Source organism: Typopeltis vanoorti, chromosome 6, assembly GCF_054136105.1.
Source record: "Typopeltis vanoorti isolate ZY-2024b chromosome 6, IOZ_Tvanoo_1.0, whole genome shotgun sequence".
NCBI lineage: Eukaryota > Metazoa > Arthropoda > Arachnida > Uropygi > Thelyphonidae > Typopeltis > Typopeltis vanoorti.
In genome coordinates, this window is record NC_143554.1 from 48,928,694 (window position 1) to 48,949,237 (window position 20,544).

The window sequence follows — 20,544 nt, forward strand, 5'->3', positions numbered from 1 at the left end:
AATTTTCATATAAAACTGTTAAGTTTACTGGTTCAGAATCAGCTTGATTTTCAACTCTATACGGAAACAAATCAACAAAACTTCTTTAAAGAAAGTAAATTCGATCACAGGCATGAAGATTAATTCAGAAAGCATCTATGCTGACGAATATTTCAATGCCAACCGCGAGTTCGTTATTATGACGGTGCAGAACAAGTTTGCAGGTGCAGGAAAAAGCCAGAGGTTGTTATCGCAGCGTCAGTCTGCTGTTGCTAGCCAATAAAACGGAATGTCTTTTGATCTGTGGTTTTAGAATATTTGAAAGTCTGGAGCAATGTGTTCGTATTAAATTGTACTTAAAATCAGCAAACAAAACTAGTGAAACATATGATTTACCCAAATATGTTTAATGTTGCTACGATACATCCACTTTTCGCTGGATAATTTCATCAATTTAAAGAAGTATCAAAATCAAAAGTTACCTCGCTTTGGACGACCATAAACGTATTTAATTTTACAATATTACTACCGAAAACTGAGCAGTTAGTTAGAAAGAGACTGTAATTCTTATCGAGGATCAAAATATAAAAGCATTTAAGTCAAATCTTCCTCCTCTTCTGCAGAGAAGCTACAAGGAAATCTTTTCAAGCTCTCTGATGTCCCTTTGATATATCTGAACATTTCTGCTCTCGATGCTAATCTTTTTTTTTTTTTTTAAGTTGAAAGATTAGGATTAGATTACGAAGCATTCAAAAAAATAATAAATAAATAAAAAATTCGACGAAAACATGTTTGAACATCCGGAAAAGAAATTTTGATAAATATTTCTATTCCAACAGTGGTCAAATGATTAACGAAGTGTATTGCTGCAGAAAGGACACATTTTTGACAGCGAACTGAACTCTGAATTCCGACCTCGGAAGTCTCTTACTCTCAGTATAAAAATATCTGTTCGGATACTGTGTAATAGATATAAACTATATCCTCTATATATCATAGGCGTAGCTAGGGAGAGGTGGATGGGGCGGTCAGCTCCGGGCGACACTTTGCACCTTTTGGAACTTTTGCAGTTAATTCTAAAATACAGTCTCGAGAACTCATTTCCAAATATTGCAATACTACTGCGAATTTTCCTCGCAATTGCTGTAAGAGGGTTGCTAGTTGTGAGAGGAGTTTTTCTAAATAAAATTGATTAAGAATTACCTACATTATTATGAAACAAACTTCGCCAATGTCATCGACGATTTTGCTAACAGAAAAACAACAAAAATAACATTTTAGAATGTTGAAATTAAAGTTTTACTTCATAGTGTTTTAATTTATTTCCCTATACGTCGTTTTGACTTTTTGTAGTATTTTTGGTATGTATTGAGAGGGGCGGCAAACTCAGGGATCGCCCAGGGAGACAAAAGCTCTAGCTACAGCACTGTATATATTTCAGTTTTAGAATGACGAAAAAGAATCAAATCAGTGATGTGTTTTTTCCTATCAAAGTTAACCTTGAAAAAAAATAAACAAAAAAAAACTAGTTTTAATTTTTTAGAACAATCTTTTTTTTCCTCCAGAAACCAGGGCAACCATTTTTTTCCCCTTTTTCTTTCTTTTTTGTCTCCAAATAGTACTTCGGTCCTACTCGATGTACTAATAATATTTCTAACAGCGATAACCAGTCTTTTAAGTCAAATGTATGCATGCACATTTTATTTCATTTGTCATGCTTTAACATAAATGTTAACAATTCATATTAATGTGTTTTAGGTAAGAATTTTATATCATGTCTATGATTGAAAATTTATTAGCCTAATTGGAAATGACGGGAAGATGATGAAGACTACCAGTTACGCTAACGTACAATACTCGGTCAGCCCCTCGAGACAGCATAAATCAACAGACGATTATTTATTCATCTGTACTCCTAGCAGAAGCACCAATTACGCAACAGTACTACTATGGAGCACGTAGTTTTATGGCCTTCTAGACGAACACTGATCAATCAAGCATCAATGTCAGTGTTGCGTAGCTGTAGCGCGTGCCACATCCTCCAAGAGAAATCTCGTGTATCAAGAAGAAAATATGCACCGATGCGGAACTGGGTTTTACAGCCATAAAAGATGGTTACATGAGACGTGACCCACACATCACTCTCTCAGTCGCATGCACTACACCTAGGCCAAGAAATCTTGTGAATTAATTATGGAAATCCGAGGTATTCAGGAGCAAAAACATTCTGTTCAATTACAGCAGCTGAGACTTCCGAAAAATTCTAACAAAACCAAGCCTAAAACACCTGAGCGCATGATCTACTCCTAACTTTTATTATTATTATTATAAGCAAGAGTGAAAACACAGACAAAAGTCGGAAACTAGAGGATAGTAGACACATAAGAAAGCATCTTCTCTTGCCATAGACGTAAAATATTAAATTCTTACGTTCTGCCAACATAGAACTACAAACAATAGCATACAGTATCCCAAGATGCAATTCTGAAAGAATATTGTCACAGTAATTTTGAGAACTCTGTCATCTCAGTATCTTCTTTATTTCACTATTTTTTTTATTTATTTATTTTTTGACTCCTATCCATAAAAGGTCGCATAACCGGTAGTATTGATGGACTAAGAAAGAAAAAACTTATTCGAAGAAGTTAACCACGCGGAGAACCAGGGCGGTTGTTAGGCATAGAAATCTTAAGCAGCTTTCATGCACCACTTTTCAGATCTGAGACTTCACCTTCAAATCAACGAAAGAATAACAGTTCGCCAACCTTCAGGAATTACGTTTAAATAAAGACTGATTTTGTCTGGTTGGCCGAGTTAACCATATACCCATTCCAATCAACAGGCTGCATTGTTTGGTCTATAGAGAAGGATTTGTGGATTATGTAAAAAAATAAAATGTCTTAAAAAATAGAAAAATCCTTAATCACCCACGGTACTAACGTACTACTATAAGTTTAAAACCTTTCTTGTGTGTGAGTCACATAAAATGTATATGCACACACTGATGTTATCATTCGCATAAAATCATTCTCATAATGTTTTATTTTATTTGATCTGCTTAAAGCTTGATTGGGCAGAATAGTTCTATAAAATGTTTTTCTAGAATTTTCCAGTCACGTCATGCATGATCAGTTAAGTCTATTTAAAGGCTAATCATCTTATTTCGATTTTAAATCGCTTTTGTTACATATTAGTTAAGATGGTTTATATTAAAGAATGTCTCTATAGCAATGTATAGAAAACTGAAAGTTATTTGAAACCAAGTCAATTATCCAGTATGGTTTGAAGTGAACTATTACTATTGTCTTCAATGAATCTTCATTCCATTATCTAAAATCTAAAGGTATAAAGTAAGTTCATTTTAACCCTGCAGAGGACGCGGCTGATCTGACAGATACAAATAAATTGTTTATTATATAAATATTCTTTCACATATCCAGTGTATAGCTTGGAGGTCATGAGTAGCTGCGCATACATATATTATGAGTGATATTCCACACTGTTTATGCGGTCAGTTTTGGTTTTAACACGTGTTAAACCAAAACTATCAAGCCGAGGTGTATAATATAATATAATGTAAAGGTGTGTAATATTTGATAGTAAATTGTATCTGAGAGATACCGCGAACTCCGATGTCAGTATAGCATTCGTTTAGTTGTTTTTTTCTTCTTCTTTGTTTGATAATTTCTTGATTGTAACTGCAAATAAATAAATCATCATGTATTATATTTGCAGTGTTTTTTTTTTTAAGTTTTATCGCATTTTAGCACATACTAGTAATGAATGTATCTCCCAGATACACGCGACCTAAGCTGCAACTTTTACGACCGCGACCTCCACAGGGTTAATCTGGTAAGTACTGCCTGCATACAGCCAAATTCCATCTCAAGGACGATTTCCCTATACTTTAATTGTATTGTTTCTTCGTACATATGTAAGCGGTTCAATAAAAAGAGCAGGTTATATACATAATCCAGAAACTATTTATTAAGAAGAAACCTTGAAGTCTCATTTGGCATAAAAACCTTAAAAAAATTTTTTTAAAAAGCTGATGCTACACACACATTGCGTCAGGTGGTGAAACTACACATATGTTATACGAAACTTCAAAAGACGCTTGAAAAGTAATCGACCAGTAAACAGAACACGTATAACTCGGCTTGATATTGCACTACTTAAAAGACAAGACTCCGTAATACTGTCATTATAAATATTTGGTTAAGGTTTCCTGACACTACTGGTTTTCTTGCGAGCCAAGATGCTAAGGTTTTTGATCCCGGAAAACCGTCGAACTGGTAAGAAGAACACAAACAAATTACAGACATAATACACTCCTCATACTCTTAGTCGCTTCGGCTGTAAATACAAACCAACTACAAGGCCAAACAAAAACACAGAATATCTATAAAATTATATGGTGGTATTATGTGTTCTGCATATGGTCTGCCAACTGGTCTTTGAAATCTTAATAATTAAGAGACTTAAAGGGCTTCGTTTTATATTAAAAAATTATTTAGTACAAGGATGGATGTTATAGGCAATTAGTCAAACTACAGTATCTGCGTTATGAAACTTCAAACGAAGTTTTAAAGAGTAAAACTTAAAAACTATAATTTAATTATATAAAAATAAACATTGTCACTAATTTTCAACTGATGGATATAAATCCAAGCGTATGTATCTTTTTTATGTAGGCTATAGAAAGATTACTAAGATTGCAAGATTTATATACAGAAGCAATTCCAGCAAAACTATTGCTGGAATTGCTTGAAATCTTATATATATATGTAAGATTTTACATAAATTAAAATTACAATAAAATATAATTTACTGGACGTTTGCTAGAGTAATCATAAATAAATGCTAAATTAAAATACTTTATTTAAATAAATAATATAAATGAAGTACAATAATGTTATTACATATATAAATATTAGTAATGCTTCATGTATTGTGAAAAGTTCAAAATTTTTCTAAATACTATTTTATTAGTTTTATGCTGTGTCACATGGAATAGCTGGCACGCTACAGGTGGCATGCATGCTAACTGCACTTTGACCGTGAATTGCACAATATAACAATTGAGAAACACGCGGAGGGAGAAAGTTACAATTAATCAATATGTACATACAGATAGAAAACATTATGTCTCCTCTGCAACTTGCTTCAATATTTTTGTTTTATATTCAAATCTAATAGTTGTACATAACTACATCAATAAAAAAGAACTCGACAATTCTAATTTCCTTCCTGAACTTCGAAAGAAAATGCTTAGTATTAATTGTTAAAAGCCAGATCATGAAACAGAACACCAATACATGATTTGGAAAAGAAATGTCTTCGTTGTTGACAATATTAGTTTTGGAAATGTAGTTCCCACATTGATTTTTGGTTTTATACTCGGACATAATACAAAATAATGTCTACCTGCCCAAGACCACTAAAGGATATCGCGAGACAAATTGTTCTTCGGTTGGAAAAAAAGGTTCGAATCTGGTCTACAATGCGAACCTTTATAATGAACTTTTCAACTTAACAAGTTAACAAGTGTCATACGGGCGGTCGTAAGGTTTTGTTAACGGAAACTCCAATTATTTATTTATTTATTTATTCATCCAGAAAAGCAACATGAAGCACCAGCATTTAATAGCTCTACACTAACCTCAAAGGCAGTTTGCTTGGATCGTACTCCCAAACTAACGCCAAGTCCAACAGTATGAAAAAAAAAATAAGGCACTAAGTATGTAAAATTGATATATATCAGTAAAATGAAGGAGAATTAGGAAGTGCGCAAGATTTGAACGTATGAAGAATTTTACTTTTACACTTGAGCATGTTACAGCTTCCACGAAACCATTCAGCAACAGGTCCAACAGAAGCAGACATTAGAAATATAAGTCTCATATAAGGTCACGAACAGCATTAATGAACTTGACGATATTTTATCTCAAAACACATTTATATATGTTACTGCAGGAATAAGTGCGACTGCGGCCAAATTGGTACCCACCATCATTTTCGGATTAACGGAGGCCAACAGGATACCTGACATTAATGCTGATCACCAGGGACTGTTTGTGGCGACGGGAGCAGACTGTGGAAATTCTCTGAGCACATAGCTAAAACGGCGTTAGCGCGCAAGGCGAACGCGGTAACATTTTGCCGGTATTATCATTCCACGCAGGCCTACGATCAACTCCGTTAACTTTAGCATCCCTACATTAACCTACCAAGCGATACGACTGCGACAATCAGCGCAAGCGAGAAGGAAGGCGGTGGCAATGGCGCTCGCGACTCGTGAAACCAATTTTAGGAGATGGGACCGTAACACATGAAGGGAAGAAGGAATAAATGGAAGCTGTGTACCAAGCATGAAAGCATGCAGTCCCAGTCCTGTCGGAAGCTATTAGTCAGGCTAGAATGTGAATGCGGCCATTTGCATGCTAATGGTTGCTTTTTAGGTTTCCGCTCCTCCTCCACAGAAATGGAAACCTATTTCCGAGGGAATTCTACGAAGGTTGTACAGAAAATGGGAGAGGGGCGGGTTTCAGGGAAGAAAAAAAAAGGGAACTGACGCATCCCCAAAACGTGACCAGTTAAAAAAGGGAAGTTTAAGCTATGTAACAAAAGCTATGAGTTTGATAGGACCACAATGAACAGCGAATGTATATACACTGTAAAAGATTATAAATATCGCTATCTACCTAAACAGCAGTCTTAGAATCTTGTGCATAAAGAGCTAAAAGCGGTTGAAAATTATTCAACAATTTTAATATTGTACCTCGCATTGTAATCCCTACTTGATATTTTAACGTAGGTTTGAATGCACTATACTAAGAATGGCGCTGTAATTCAGTAACAATAAACAGCCCCCCCCCCCCCCCCCCTCGTGAACAGATCGGGCTTAAAAGACATGCTTAAAAGTGCATAAAGCAGGAACGTTACAATACACTTTTTAAGATTCAAAATAGTCAGAGTCAATTCCAAGTAAAGGATTAGGGTTCTAGTCACAAAATAACATTTTATGAAACTTCCACAGATTTAAACGACTTTTATACATCTACTTACCTATATAGGACTTTTCATGGGGGCATCCGGCCTGCAGGAAAGAATATATGTCGGAGATAAAAAATTAATATCTGCAAACCATTTCCAAGTTTCATGGTTTAATAGGAAATTCGAGATTTATTTAAGTTTTTATTTATTATTATTTAATTTTTCGGAGAAATCAAAATATCTAAATATTTCTTCGAATAGCCCATGATCGTTTACAGAAACTCTTTAGGGTCCTAATATGTCATTCAAGCGCCACAGGTAGGTGGTGCCCTTCTCCTCTTATTCAGACTATTCCACCGTTATAATATTTCCCTTCAACACCATGTATAAACAACTGTTGATAATAATGGATATTTTCTTTAAAAAAAAACATGCTTTTTTTCTTAAAATATGGATCGACAACAAACAGCTATTTGCATTAATTTAGAATATTTTTCAGGTGTTCTTTCCTCCCATAATAATAAAAAAGGACTTAGATTCCATAGCGTGATATATAACTACTGTCCTCGAGAGATTATTTTGACTATATGCTTGACTAACTGGTAATTAATTTACGGAATTAACAACGCATATAAAGTAAATTAATTAAAGATAACTTTAATGAATCACTTCTATATTTCGACAATGTCACATTGTCATCTTCAGGAACATAAAGATATGGTATGTGCACTACAGGAACTAACAAAGCAAATGAGGAAGAAATTAAGACAAAATTAATCTGCTCAGATGACAAGGCCCTGACTATGGAACTAAACCACATCCTCAACACTTTCTTAGCCAATGGCTATAACCCCAAAAAAATCCAAAAAATACTAAAACCTGAAAACCACAACCCCCCTCCCCCCCCTCAACAATAAAGACTACACCAAGTCTATCACTATCCCCTACATCCAGGGCACCTCTGAAAAAATAACTAATATCCTCAAGAAATATGACCTTACTTCCTGTTACAGACCATATAAAAAGTTGGCATCCCTTATCCGCTCTACCAAAGACCAACCACTTCCCCTAGACCTACCTGGTGTATACCAGGTCCCTTGCAGCTGCAAATTGTCCTACTTTGGCCAAACAGGCAGAACAACAAATATCAGGATTTCAGAACACCAAGACTACATCCGGTTTCACCAGTACAGCCGCTCTGGGCTGGCAGACCATGCCTTAGATACCCACCATAAAATTCGTTGGAAGAAGACAAAAATAATCCATCGCAGCAAGTTTAAATACGAAAGATTATTCAAAGAATCTTCAGCAGCTCTAAAAAACGTTCCTAACCTCAACAAATTTGGGTGCATGAAACTGCCCCAAATTTGGGAGACTTTCATTATGAGAACTTCAGCCCAACGGCCAAGACTACCAAATTAGCCCGCAAGAGGGCACCATTAGGACTTTAGGAACAAAATTAGTGTCTTAATTTCTTCCTCATTTGCTTTGTTAGTTCCTGTAGTGCACATACCATATCTTTATGTTCCTGAAGATGACAATGTGACATTGTCGAAATATAGAAGTGATTCATTAAAGTTATCTTTAATTAATTTACTTTATATGCGTTGTTAATTCCGTAAATTAATTACCAGTTATGTCTAACCAACGTATAAGTCTTACCACTAGAATTATATGCTTGACTATCGACTGAATTTGTCAGTAATATAAATTCACCTTCATCAGCGAAATCAGATTCCTTCTTCACCCCTTTCTCGCCGTTGCTTCAAAGTCAACATATAAGTTTCTGTTTAAAAGTATAGACTAATGCAGTCTTAGTCTCTCTCTCTCTCTTGCCAGATAAAGTTGTCGTTCCTGGCAATTAAATATCAGCTAACGCCTTTTATTCGCTTATAGGGAGTAGGTGATGCCTTTCATCCCATCTAGCTTTGGAAGACTGAGTAGGAAGTTCAATCTCCACCGGTAGCCAGTCAGAGATATCTAGCCCAAGACTACACTGATTATAAGATGCAACCGATGAAGAGACGGGAAAGCAAGCGCTGCCATCTCTTGGTACCTAATCCTAACAGGATGTTACTGTCTGAAATAATGTGGGGTTTATGGTCGATTTTCTTGAATTTATGGGACGAAAACCCCGAGTTTCCGGGAGAAAAAAAAAAAAAAACTCTCGATCGCCGGTACCAGGGGTTGACAACTCGGAACCGCTCAAAGAAATTCTTAGAAAAAAATTCCTCCAGTCAGAAACTAGACTTGAACTTAAGTTTATCTTCGGGTTGCCTAGCGAACGGTCTCGCAAAACACTCTTTCCATATTGCTTAGGAGACTTGTGAATGAGGAACATTGAAAGTTAATGCTTGTATATTTAATAGATGGAGTTTGTTTCGTGTGCATTATAGTAGACTTATTATTCACGAGAGAGAGAGAGAGAGAGATAAGCAGGTTTGGACACAATCAAGGACGTGGAGGGAAACAGGACTGGCCGCATATACAATATGGACGAATCACGAAGTATTGTGGTCATTATTGGTCATTAGCAAAACAGGTGTTCTCTGCCAGGTTGTCAGGAAAACTGTAAGACATGTATGACCAGAAATGACCTGTATGCGCCATTTCTGTAACAACTTAATCAAAGCATTAATATAATCATCTAAAATGTTAAAAAAAAACGCTATCAAAGTAACGAGAAACAAGGTATGATCCTACATCAGGTCTGGTCGTCTTCCTTTTAACAGAGGGAGCAAGCGGATGTCAAACATTCTACGCATCACATCACTATAGCTATCATAATACAACGAAAATCGCGAACGCACCGTTATTAGTCTATTTCTGATATTCTATTAGTTTGTAATATGAGTTTAGTTTATTATTATTATTATTATTATTTTACTCTCCTAAACAAGTGTACAGCAATGCACAGAGCTAGTAGACATTAAAAATTCAAAGATTGTTAAAAAAAACTTTTTTAGGCATGCTTTTGCAATTATTTAGTCAGAAATGGGCTGAAGTACTAAAATATGACAACCGAATCGCGTTTTTTTCCCCCCAACTGATAAAGTATTGGTTTTTTTATCATCATCATCAAATTCCTGCAATGTATCCTCAAGGGATGTACAGGATATCGTAAGTACTACATGAAACATTTACATAATTTCTATCTACAATTTTCCTCCAAATCAGTCTGTTACTTGTCAAGACTCCAACATTATCAGATCTTACATTTCTATTGTCTAATTTACCACACATTTTATCAATCTGCCTATATCTTGGTCTTCCTATGGGTCGTTTTCCTGACAACCTTGCAGAGAACACCTGTTTTGCTAATGACCAAACATGACCAAAATACAAAATGATGGTATTGTTTTTTTATATAAATAAATACATTTCTCATATGGGATCAAGGTTACTGAAGAAAACTGAAAACAGTCGCAGTCATACAACAGAAATGAATTTCTAAGATCCATAGGAAGGTTGCAACAGATCATATCGAATAAAGAATGAAGTTCGAATGGATATTTTAGCTGACAAAACTGAGAATTAAATAGAAAAGAAGCTAAGAAGAACAGCAACCGCAAGTAAAATAAGCATAATGATGAGAATTCCAACGAGCGAATCACGAAAGAAAAGTGTTCGAACGTGTTTATTTGACGCTGACGTGCCAAGGCCAGTTACGTTAAAATATTTTAATTAAGAAAGCATATGATGCATAATATTACAAATAAGAAAGTAATATAACTGTTCTAGATATAAATCAGTTTAATAAAAAATTTGTATTTTCCCCATTCATTGAAACTCTTTTCATAAACTACATCCAATACAAGTTCTGTAAGGAACTCTAAGGAACAAGTTTTCTCGGAACTTTAGAATTCTAATAAGTCAGTCAGAGTGGCAAGTCTTTTTCGGGAGAGGCTTTGTTAATAGGATTCTTCACCCGAAAATCAGTCTGTGCAAAACACACATTTACAGACTTAATACACTAAACGTGTCCCAGAAAGGAAATATTGCCTACCTAATATTTGCTGATCTGACGATTAATTTGGAACTACAGAATAGAATGTACGTAAGGCGAAGGTATAAATGTCTCTGCTCGTTATTTCCATCTTCTAGTTCAGTGGACCTTAACCTTTTAATGACAAGGCTGAGTCGAACACAGAAAATTTGATGCTTTAGTTACCAGAGTACTGGAAACTTTTTTTAAATGTCAAAATGATACGTAAATTTTATCAAATACGGCAATTGAAGTTTACACGCTAAGACTAGCGATAGTCGTGTACAGCATACTCTATTTAATCGCTTTGGTACATCTTTATGGTACTAGTTACAGTTCAGTCTGTAGGTTATTACGTGAGATGTTCGCTGAGATTAGTATAAGGCTATGTTATGCAAGTATTTTTATCTGCTAGTGATCGTGGTGAAATGTCAGCGATTCTTTTGTAATGTGTTGCATTCTTAGATATTGGTATCACTCCATTTTATTTGATAAACGTGATCCACATCTTTTTTTAATCCTAGTGTTAGACTTACCACAATTTTTATAGAATTTTTTTATAAATATATATATATATATATATATATATATATATTTATCCCACACAGGAGATGGACAAGAACACTAACACTCAAGAGAATAATGAAAGCCTATTTTTATTACATTAATATTAGTGGAAGGTTTTATAATTCCTTTGCTTCGGTAGTTCATCATAAATGAGCAGATCTTTGCTCATATAAACCAAAACTTCTATTGCAGTTCGACAGCGGAAACTATGCGAAACAAAATTAGCATTTCTTTTCTACTAAACACTAAAATATTAGACAGACAGATACCCGATTATTTAGTAGCCTTTAGCAAAACAAAAACAACAACGAAAAAAACAAAAAACATGGGTATTCATACAGCATCTCATTTGAAATATTAAGCCAATCCAATTTAGAATCACTCATTGTATTTATCGTATTTATTGTACTCGTTTTAAACTTGGTCGCCATTCGCCAGAAATCATCAAACAAACAATACTCGGTTCACAATATATTATTCGCTGTGCTCATTTTATTGCCAATATCTCACTTTACAAACGCAATTTTTAAATTCTTTTCTTAGAACCAACCAAAATATCTCTCCCGATCCAGGGACGTGTGTGTGTGCGTGTGTGTGTGTGTGTGTGTGTGTGTGTGTGTGTGTGTGTGTGTGTGTGTGTGTGTGTGTGTGTGTGTGTGTGTGTTTTCTGGCGAATTGCTTGTTTCGCAGGAGGAAAATATTCTTCGGTTCCGTTTGATACAGGTTAACTCGTCTTCAATTGCAAGTTCTTATAAAGGCTCTACCCTAGACAGGGTTCGAAACCAATCCTCTTAACCGAAGTATGTCGTTGCCACTAACTGAATTTCGAGGACGTTATATATCATAAAACATAAAAGCTTCATTAATAATACCAAATTTGCATCGCAGAACACGAGCAAGGATGAGAAAAACTAAAAATCTAAACGGAAGCGAGACGCAGAGCGTAACGAAGGTCGAGCTCTCTAGAGCACGGAGGTTGGAGAGTGATAGCGAGCAAAAGGGTGTGTTGCATCCCAGTATGTGTAATGGATACTTATTACGCATTTCAAAGTCGATAATTTTGAAATATATGAATTTAGATGGTTAAACAAAAGCAACTCAGGTGATAGACGATTTTTCAGCACACGATGAGAGATCACAGCCACCCTGCCTCCTGAAATGACCTGACGTGTACCGTATCATGTTTGATCTCTTCAGCAGGGTTCCGAGATTATCCAATCTTGTGGCCCCATCCAGGCTAGTAAAGTATCAAAAATGGGTAGATTTACAATCTTTTTTGGGTGGATTTCACATTTAAAAAAAAAAAAAAAAATACCATTGTTCAAAATAATATCAACCAAGTCTTCTACGAATAAGTGAGCTATTAGACTATATGGAGTTACTGCCAAAGCAAGTGAGGCTATCAATGCCTGTTAATCGTGAATGTTTCTTCTGGCTGGTTTGCCTGTTTCGCAGGATGTGAAAACTATGTCTCATTCGTACAAGACTTTTACAAAGGTGAAGAAAGAAATCTACAAAAAGACAAACGATATCAAAATATAGGATCCAGTTGTCATCTTGCTGAAATATCATATTTTTATGTGGTTCACATCTAAGAAAGGTTATTAGTAAACCTATATTACGTTTGTAGAGTGGTAGTTTTTTTTTTTATAAATTTTTTACTTATAAATTTTATATTTTTTTATTTAATTTTACATAGTCCGGAAACCCTGCTCTTGAGATCAAACACGGAACTTTTTCAAGCTACTTCCGGCCACCAATAATATAATCCTAATCGCCCACCTAAAGACAATCACAAACATCCATGCGTATGGCAGAATTCGAGTCTGTGACCTGTTAGTTGGAAGAGCGGTTTCGCTAATCACATGGCCAACCAGGTCGGCTAGTAAATATGATAGCAAATATTACCTGAGTGAAATAGTTGCATACCACAAATGGGGAAACAATAATCATTTAGGTCATAAAACTTTACTTACCCAGTTACAGCCACTGTTTTCGGTCCTGCGATTGATGCCTCTTCTAGAGATGTTTCGACCGATATGGCTGAGAAGAAAGAGATGGTCTGGTGATGAGGCGATGAAATAGAAAGCGACGCATTGATCACAACGAATCCAGGCAATCCAAATACGTAAGTCCAACTGTAAAGAAGATTGTTGGTTTCGAATAAATGATGTTACTGAGTCAAGTCAAAATATTTACAAAAGCGGCAAAATTAAAGCTTGCGTTCTAAAGGCGAGCTTTTGGAATACGAAAATCTAGTACATATGCAACCAAAAAAAAAAAAAAAAAAAAAAAGAAAGTTGTTCTAAGTTCAATATGTGTGAGTGAGAGAGAGAGAGAGAGAGAGAGAGCATCATTACCTGAAATAGTATATGATTTCATTGCAGGAAATGTATTCGGAGATGCAAAACAAAACATTTCATTATAAATTTACTTTTTATATATTTTATTCTTATTTGCAGCAACTGCTCTATCCACACACTTTCTTCTTGTTTTATTCATTTTCACGTACTGCTTCCAGGATTCTGAAGTATGATCCTTAACGTGTTGGCCTGAAAGACTTATTACGGCCAAATAATAAGTCTTTCAGGCTTCACAGAACTAATTAAAGGCTGTGATTGGAACATTAATCCCACCTAACCAATCTATCAACTGTCTGTCTTTTCTGGATCGTTTACCTATTGAAGGCTGAAAAAATCCGAGCTACAGGAACAAAAGTAAACAAACAAACAAACAACAAAGTCTGTCACCTCCATATATATATAAGACTGGCTAACTCGCCGTCAATTGAAATGCTCTCATAAAAGTTCATCGCAACCTTTACAGATAGAGTCTGCGTCTTGCAAACCAAAGGGCGCTGTTGTTACCGAGTGAACTATGGAGGCTCTTGAAGTTTATATGACGTTCTTACTTTTTATTTAGGATGCATATACACTCATCTTAATTGAGAAAAGCTAAATTCCAGTCAGTCGTCATCGTTTCAGTGTTCCCAAAATGAGGTAGGCGGAGTTACGTGACGTGCACCTGATACTTTGACGATTTAGCTTGCTTTGATAAAAATTATGATGGCAACAACTAGTCAGTACATTATGGCTATTAGAATGATCTCCGTCCCTTAAGTTTGTTTTGGAGTAGCAATGAAGGCTTCGACCAAAGCCGTTTCAAAGTGAAATGACTATCACGTTGTCTTCATGAGTCAGTAAAGTGGCAAAAGAATGATAATTAATGAAACTGGATTCATTTTAGCGGTTCCTATTTATACCGTGTAATTATTATAGTTTATAATAATTGTAATTATAATAGTTGATCGCACAGGAAAGTGGGATGGATGGACAGACCGACCAGCCAGAGAAGCGAAAGCAATGGCAGTATTTCCATATGAAAAAGATAAGTATCCTAAATGCAAACTATAAATATATTTAATGCGGATGTTCGTTTTGTACAATAAAACTAATGCACATCATAGTTTTATAAATATGAACCACTTAATACAACATAACAAAGCGTATTTCAGAAATTTCAGAAATATAGTGTATAAACCATTGACTTTAGTTTTTTTTTTTTTTTTAAATATTTAAAATAGCAAATACGACATTAATAAAATATGTTGCATGTGCTATTTTAAACATTTAGAGCAATTTCAATTTTTTTTTTTTTAATCGAGTCCCAACACTGGGAGTGAATTTGTTACTGAAGGACACTATGATTTCAAAAATCGCAATGAAAAATAGGCTCAAATATTAATCTATTTATAATATATATATATATATATATATATATATATATATATATATATATATATATATATTTAAATATTTATATACATATTTAAATATATAAATATATTTATAATATTTATAATATATATATATTGATGGGAGATAGATGGCGTTGATGGTTGTAGTGTCGTAGTTGGAGAATTGAGTAGTAGTAGAGAGGATGAGATGTATTTAGAAGTAGAGTGGTGGCCCTCCCAGGAGATGTCACGTAATAATAATAATGATATTTTGTAATTCATATTCCTAATTTGTGTTACTAATTCCTGGTTTTTAAATATTAATCCTTTTTAATATATACTAAAATACATTAATTTATTAAGAAGTGTGTGAGAGAGAGAGAGAGAGAGACTATCGGAATATTTGGAGTTATAGCCGAAGCAACTAAAGCATGGGGGCAGTGCATATTATGTATATTCGCTATAGGTGTGAGTGGCGTGCGTGCTTCTCTCTCTCTCTCTCTCTCTCTCTCTCTCTGTGTGTGTGTGTGTGTGTGTGTGTGTGTGTGTGTGTGTGTGTGTGTGTGTGTGTGTGTGTGTGTGTGTGTGTGTGTGTGTGTGTGTGTGTGTTTGCCTGTTTTTGTGGGAGAAAAATCCTTCACCTTCCCTATGAGACTGGCTAATTCTTCAGGAAGAGAGAGAGAGAGAGATTTATACTCTACTCTGGTAAGTTTTCTATAACTTACATGGAATGTAAAAAAAATATGATTTTACACTAGAAGAATCATCAGTTACAGTCATCGAAAGCAATATTTTTGGTATTTATCATTTTTTCGTCCCCCCTTCCTCAATCTTATTCAACGTTGTGTTCCAAATTAACTCGATGTAGAGTTAATATCGGTTGATGTTAACTAATATCAATGTACATCGTGAATTCAAATTATATTCACACCATTTCAAAGTGGGAGAATAATCAGGTCCTGTGGGAAGGGGTAAAATTACCCCTTCCCACAGTGGGAAGGGGTAAAATTACCCCTTCCCACAATCGTATTTAGTGTTGTGCTTCGGACTAACTCTTTCAATATCTTTCCTACATTCCTTCGTAATCAATTGCATCATCTCTACATCATGAAAGCAAGTCTACATTCACACCATTCCAAGGGGGAATATGAATAAAAAGGGAAACTTTGTCATCAAATTATGGACCCGATTATCGTTATCAACACACTTCTATCCTAATGAAGATCACTGACACTCGATTTATTCGGTGGAGGCCCACTAGTGTGGATTTTGCAGTATAGTCATTAATTAACAACACTCTAGATGCCCAACAGATCTTCAAATTAGCATCACTCGTCATCAAAAGGGCTGGAGAAATTTAGGTAGCCGGTCTTAATGAGTCTGCATAGACGCTTACTTAAAATTAAAAAAAAAATAATAATAATAAAAATAAATTAAAAATGCAGTCATATCGTTCACTTTCCACATCGTAAGTGCTGGCCACTAATCATCATTCACTGCGTGTCATGACGGATGTTTTTCTTTCTTCAGATTTACCTACCAATATAGGAATTTCAGGCTCCTTTCCTCTGTTCCTCAATAAACAGATGACCTGAAATTCTATTTAAAATTTTGATGTAGATAGTCCATTCCTCGTACTTATTTGACAAATTTTGTAGTGCTCAAACATTTCAAACCTCAAGTTTTTTTGTTTGTTTGTTTTTGGAATCAGCATGCCAAACGCTGATTTTCATGTCATTTCTTTTAAGTCTATTCAGAGAAAGGAAAGCACTAGCAGCAGTTACTCGACATCTACCAGCGAACCAGTTCCTCCTCCTCTTTACATTCCACCTACTTATATTCTCTGTTTCTAAGTAGTGTCAGACAAAGACTAGGCCTCTAATTGCTCAAAAAGAACATCAATACATTCCCTTCTGTCTCTTTCGCCTCTAGCCACCCACAGCATTAATGCACACACACACACACACACGTGTGTGTGTGTGCATTAATGCTGGGGTGGTTTAGGGGCAACTGCTGTGGTATTCATAAACGTGTTTATATATAAAACATGACAGCTATGGCAAACATGCAAGAAAGAAATGCTGAGAAGTAATTGGAGAACCAAGAAGAAGAAGAAGATTGGACAAATACGAAAAGTCATTGAATGAGTCTGTTAAACATCTGAAAACTTCTTGTTAGTTGTGACGAAACATTGCAAACCCAAAAGAAAACTGTATCTTCATAATAATCAATTTTCCAATGTTCAATATGACTAAAAATAGAACACTAGAAGATACAACAAAAATATGAGCAAAGAAATCACTATGGTAAGGAACATAATTCTGGAATGATCAAAACAAAGCATACTAATGCAAAATCTAGTCAAATATGTTGAAAAGCGAGGAACTTTTTCTATTATGAACTGAAACAAAAAAAAAAAGTATTTTACAAGAAGCAACTAACACCCACTGCCCAAAACAAAAGCAGAAGGCTTTCAATTTTAGATTTTTACTTTTGTGACTTACGTGCATCAAAATTTGCAAATAATGAAAGAAGCTCCAACAGGAGCAGATAAGTCACGTCATGCAGAATATTTACCGACAGTACCCACTTTAACAAGATTATGTTAGCACAGTAAAAAAAACTGCAAATCCATATTGAGAATTTTATTTTTCATAGGTTAGAACCACTGAAAAATAAAATAATGCGATAAGTTCCTAGTCGAAATCAAATGTTTTTTTGTTTTTTTTTTAAATTGAAAAAATATTGAAACAATTCAATTGACACGTATAATAATTGCGATGTTTAATTGAAATGATTAACATTTGATCACAGTAAAACATTTAATGACCAAAGTTAATCATAACAGAGATATTTCGGTACAATTATTTATGAACCATCTTCAGTGTAGTATATTACAGGGGGAAATTCTAAAATCAAACAATGAAGACACATGGAGAATACAATCTTTTCTTGTCAGAATCAGTCGAGAGACAGCACTGTTAAAAATGTTTAATCTCAAAAATAAATAATAGAAATATTATGACAATAAACTGTCAATGTAATGATAATTATGATTTCGATAACCTGAGAATAATTTCATTTTGTAACAAGTAGGTGTGCATAAGCGAGCTGAATTTCAGCAATGACTACTAAGGCAAGTGATGAGAACTTATACAACCTTTGCCACGAGTTGCCCCTTTCCTTAAAATACTTCAGGCGCAAACTTTGTTTGCTTACACTTGGATAAAGGATTAAACCAAATATGTAATTGGTACTATAGCCAAGTGAAAAAACGTCCATCAACTATCTCTAATCCAGAGAAGTTTAATAAAAAGGTGTTGACACTTTTTGGCAACTCGTATATGGAAATATGACTTCTACATTACTTCCACCTCAGTATCACCACCTCTGGGTCTAGCTCCCACTGACGAGACCTCAATAACAGTTGAAACTGGTTCTGGGTAGTGGCCCTTCCCTTAATGCACAGTATTATATATGTCCGCAAGGAGATGTGCTTTGCATTATGGGATACTAAGGCAAATGATTAGAATTTATACCACCTTTGCCACAGTCCTGAAAGTACTTCAGGCATAAACTTTGTTTGCTTACACTTGGATAAAGGATTAAGCCAAATATGTAATTGGTACTATAGCCAAGTGAAAAAACTTCCATCAATGACTAAATTTAGTTTGTATGCTTTCTGATTCCTTTTAAATGTAAGTTAAGAAGCTTTTGGCTAATAAATAAATAAAATAATAATGCACAAACGTATGCTGCTCAAAATTCAAAATTAATACTCTTAAGATGAAGAATTTTTAGACTTTAGATTCAATAAGTTATTCATCTAAGGCAAAAAAAAATCACCTATTTTGTTATAAAAAAACAAACAAGAAAACCTATGAACTGAAGAGGAGCAACAAAACGGTGCAATGGAGTAAATGAATTTCTCCCAGAGAATTACTGTCTACTGTTTTTCACAGAAATTATAAATATCCTATTGCAATGTATGCACACAGTATTAATAGTGACTAGCTAGTTCGCTTCGAGGGAAGCGACGGGTGAAATTTTGCACGGACGCAGTTTTTAGTGTATTGGAAATGCAGATTTCACTTAAAGTAGCCTCTCTTTCTTATTTTTCAAAGTTGCTTTTGGCCTATTAACTCAAAATTGGTCTAAGATATCATGATATGATTGAAAGTTAATTACAATCGAAACAGGAAATTTACACACACACACACGAAATCTGCTTTCGAACGGCTCATTATTACTAGTTTATGCTCATCTTCTTAGGCAAGTGTCTCTGGGAAAAGAAAGCGGAACAGAGCTCTTGGTGGTATACCTGTTATACAAAGAACCTCACGTCGCACGGTGCAACCTACGTGATCCGAATCATTATATTATTTCTGAAATATAGTTGACCACAAGTGCTATTGACTGTAGCCTGTGCAAGAGTTTGGATTTTATTTTTGTTTGTTGCTACGGAAGTTAACTGATGTAAGTTTATGTATCTCCTGTTTCTTATTTTTCAAAGTTGCTTTTGACCTATTAACTCAAAACTAGTCTAAGATATTACGATATGACTGAAAGTTAATTACAGTGTGCATATTTACTGCTGTGTAAAATAAAGCAATACAGTTTTCTTTAAAAATATCTCTAACATTCCAAAATAACAACGTGGTTAAGAAAAACATTAAATAATCCATGCCAAATTATCAATTTCAAATGTGTGCACCGAGCACAAACAGCTAAATGAAAATAAAGGATGAAAACGAAATAAAAATGTTTAGTCAGGACATTATAACCATGTTTTGTTAAACTAAAATTGCAAGAAACATGAAATCGATTTTTAATATTAAGCTACATGGGAAGGTGCTTGAGTTATATGACGACGGCCTATTATTTCTGTAAGAAGACTTAAGCATTGCATAAAAAAACAAAAGGAGAAAAAAAAACACCTGGGAGTGTGATATCCAGTAGTGTTTTTCGTATACCTGCTCCATCGTCGGGCGAAGCCGTGAGGATGATGGATGAGAAAAGATGCGGTGGGAGATTGTTAACATCTGCTGAAAAAAGAATTTTCTCCAAAACTGGTTTCACAAGAAGATCGAACACACACACACACACACACACACACACACACACACACACACACACACACACACACACAGAGAGAGAGAGAAAGAGAGAGAGAGAGAGAGAGAAGGAAAAAAGCAACTTGGTTTGTTTAAAAGCAAAGTACGTTGACACGTCAATGATGTAGCGCTTAGAGTGGGTGGTGGAAAAATGCGCTGTTCGAGTT

At 34.9% G+C, this 20,544-nt stretch overlaps 1 protein-coding gene across 1 annotated transcript in view; it reads right to left on the minus strand.

Moving 5' to 3' along the window:
• The window catches only part of LOC150105440 (uncharacterized), a 763,287-nt gene that overhangs the window by 91,030 nt on the left and 651,713 nt on the right, over positions 1–20,544 (minus strand). The window contains exon 12 of the mRNA XM_090394153.1: positions 13,504–13,665. Within this exon, the coding sequence (XP_090250279.1) occupies positions 13,504–13,665 (162 nt within the window). The remainder of the gene's footprint in view (positions 1–13,503; positions 13,666–20,544) is intronic.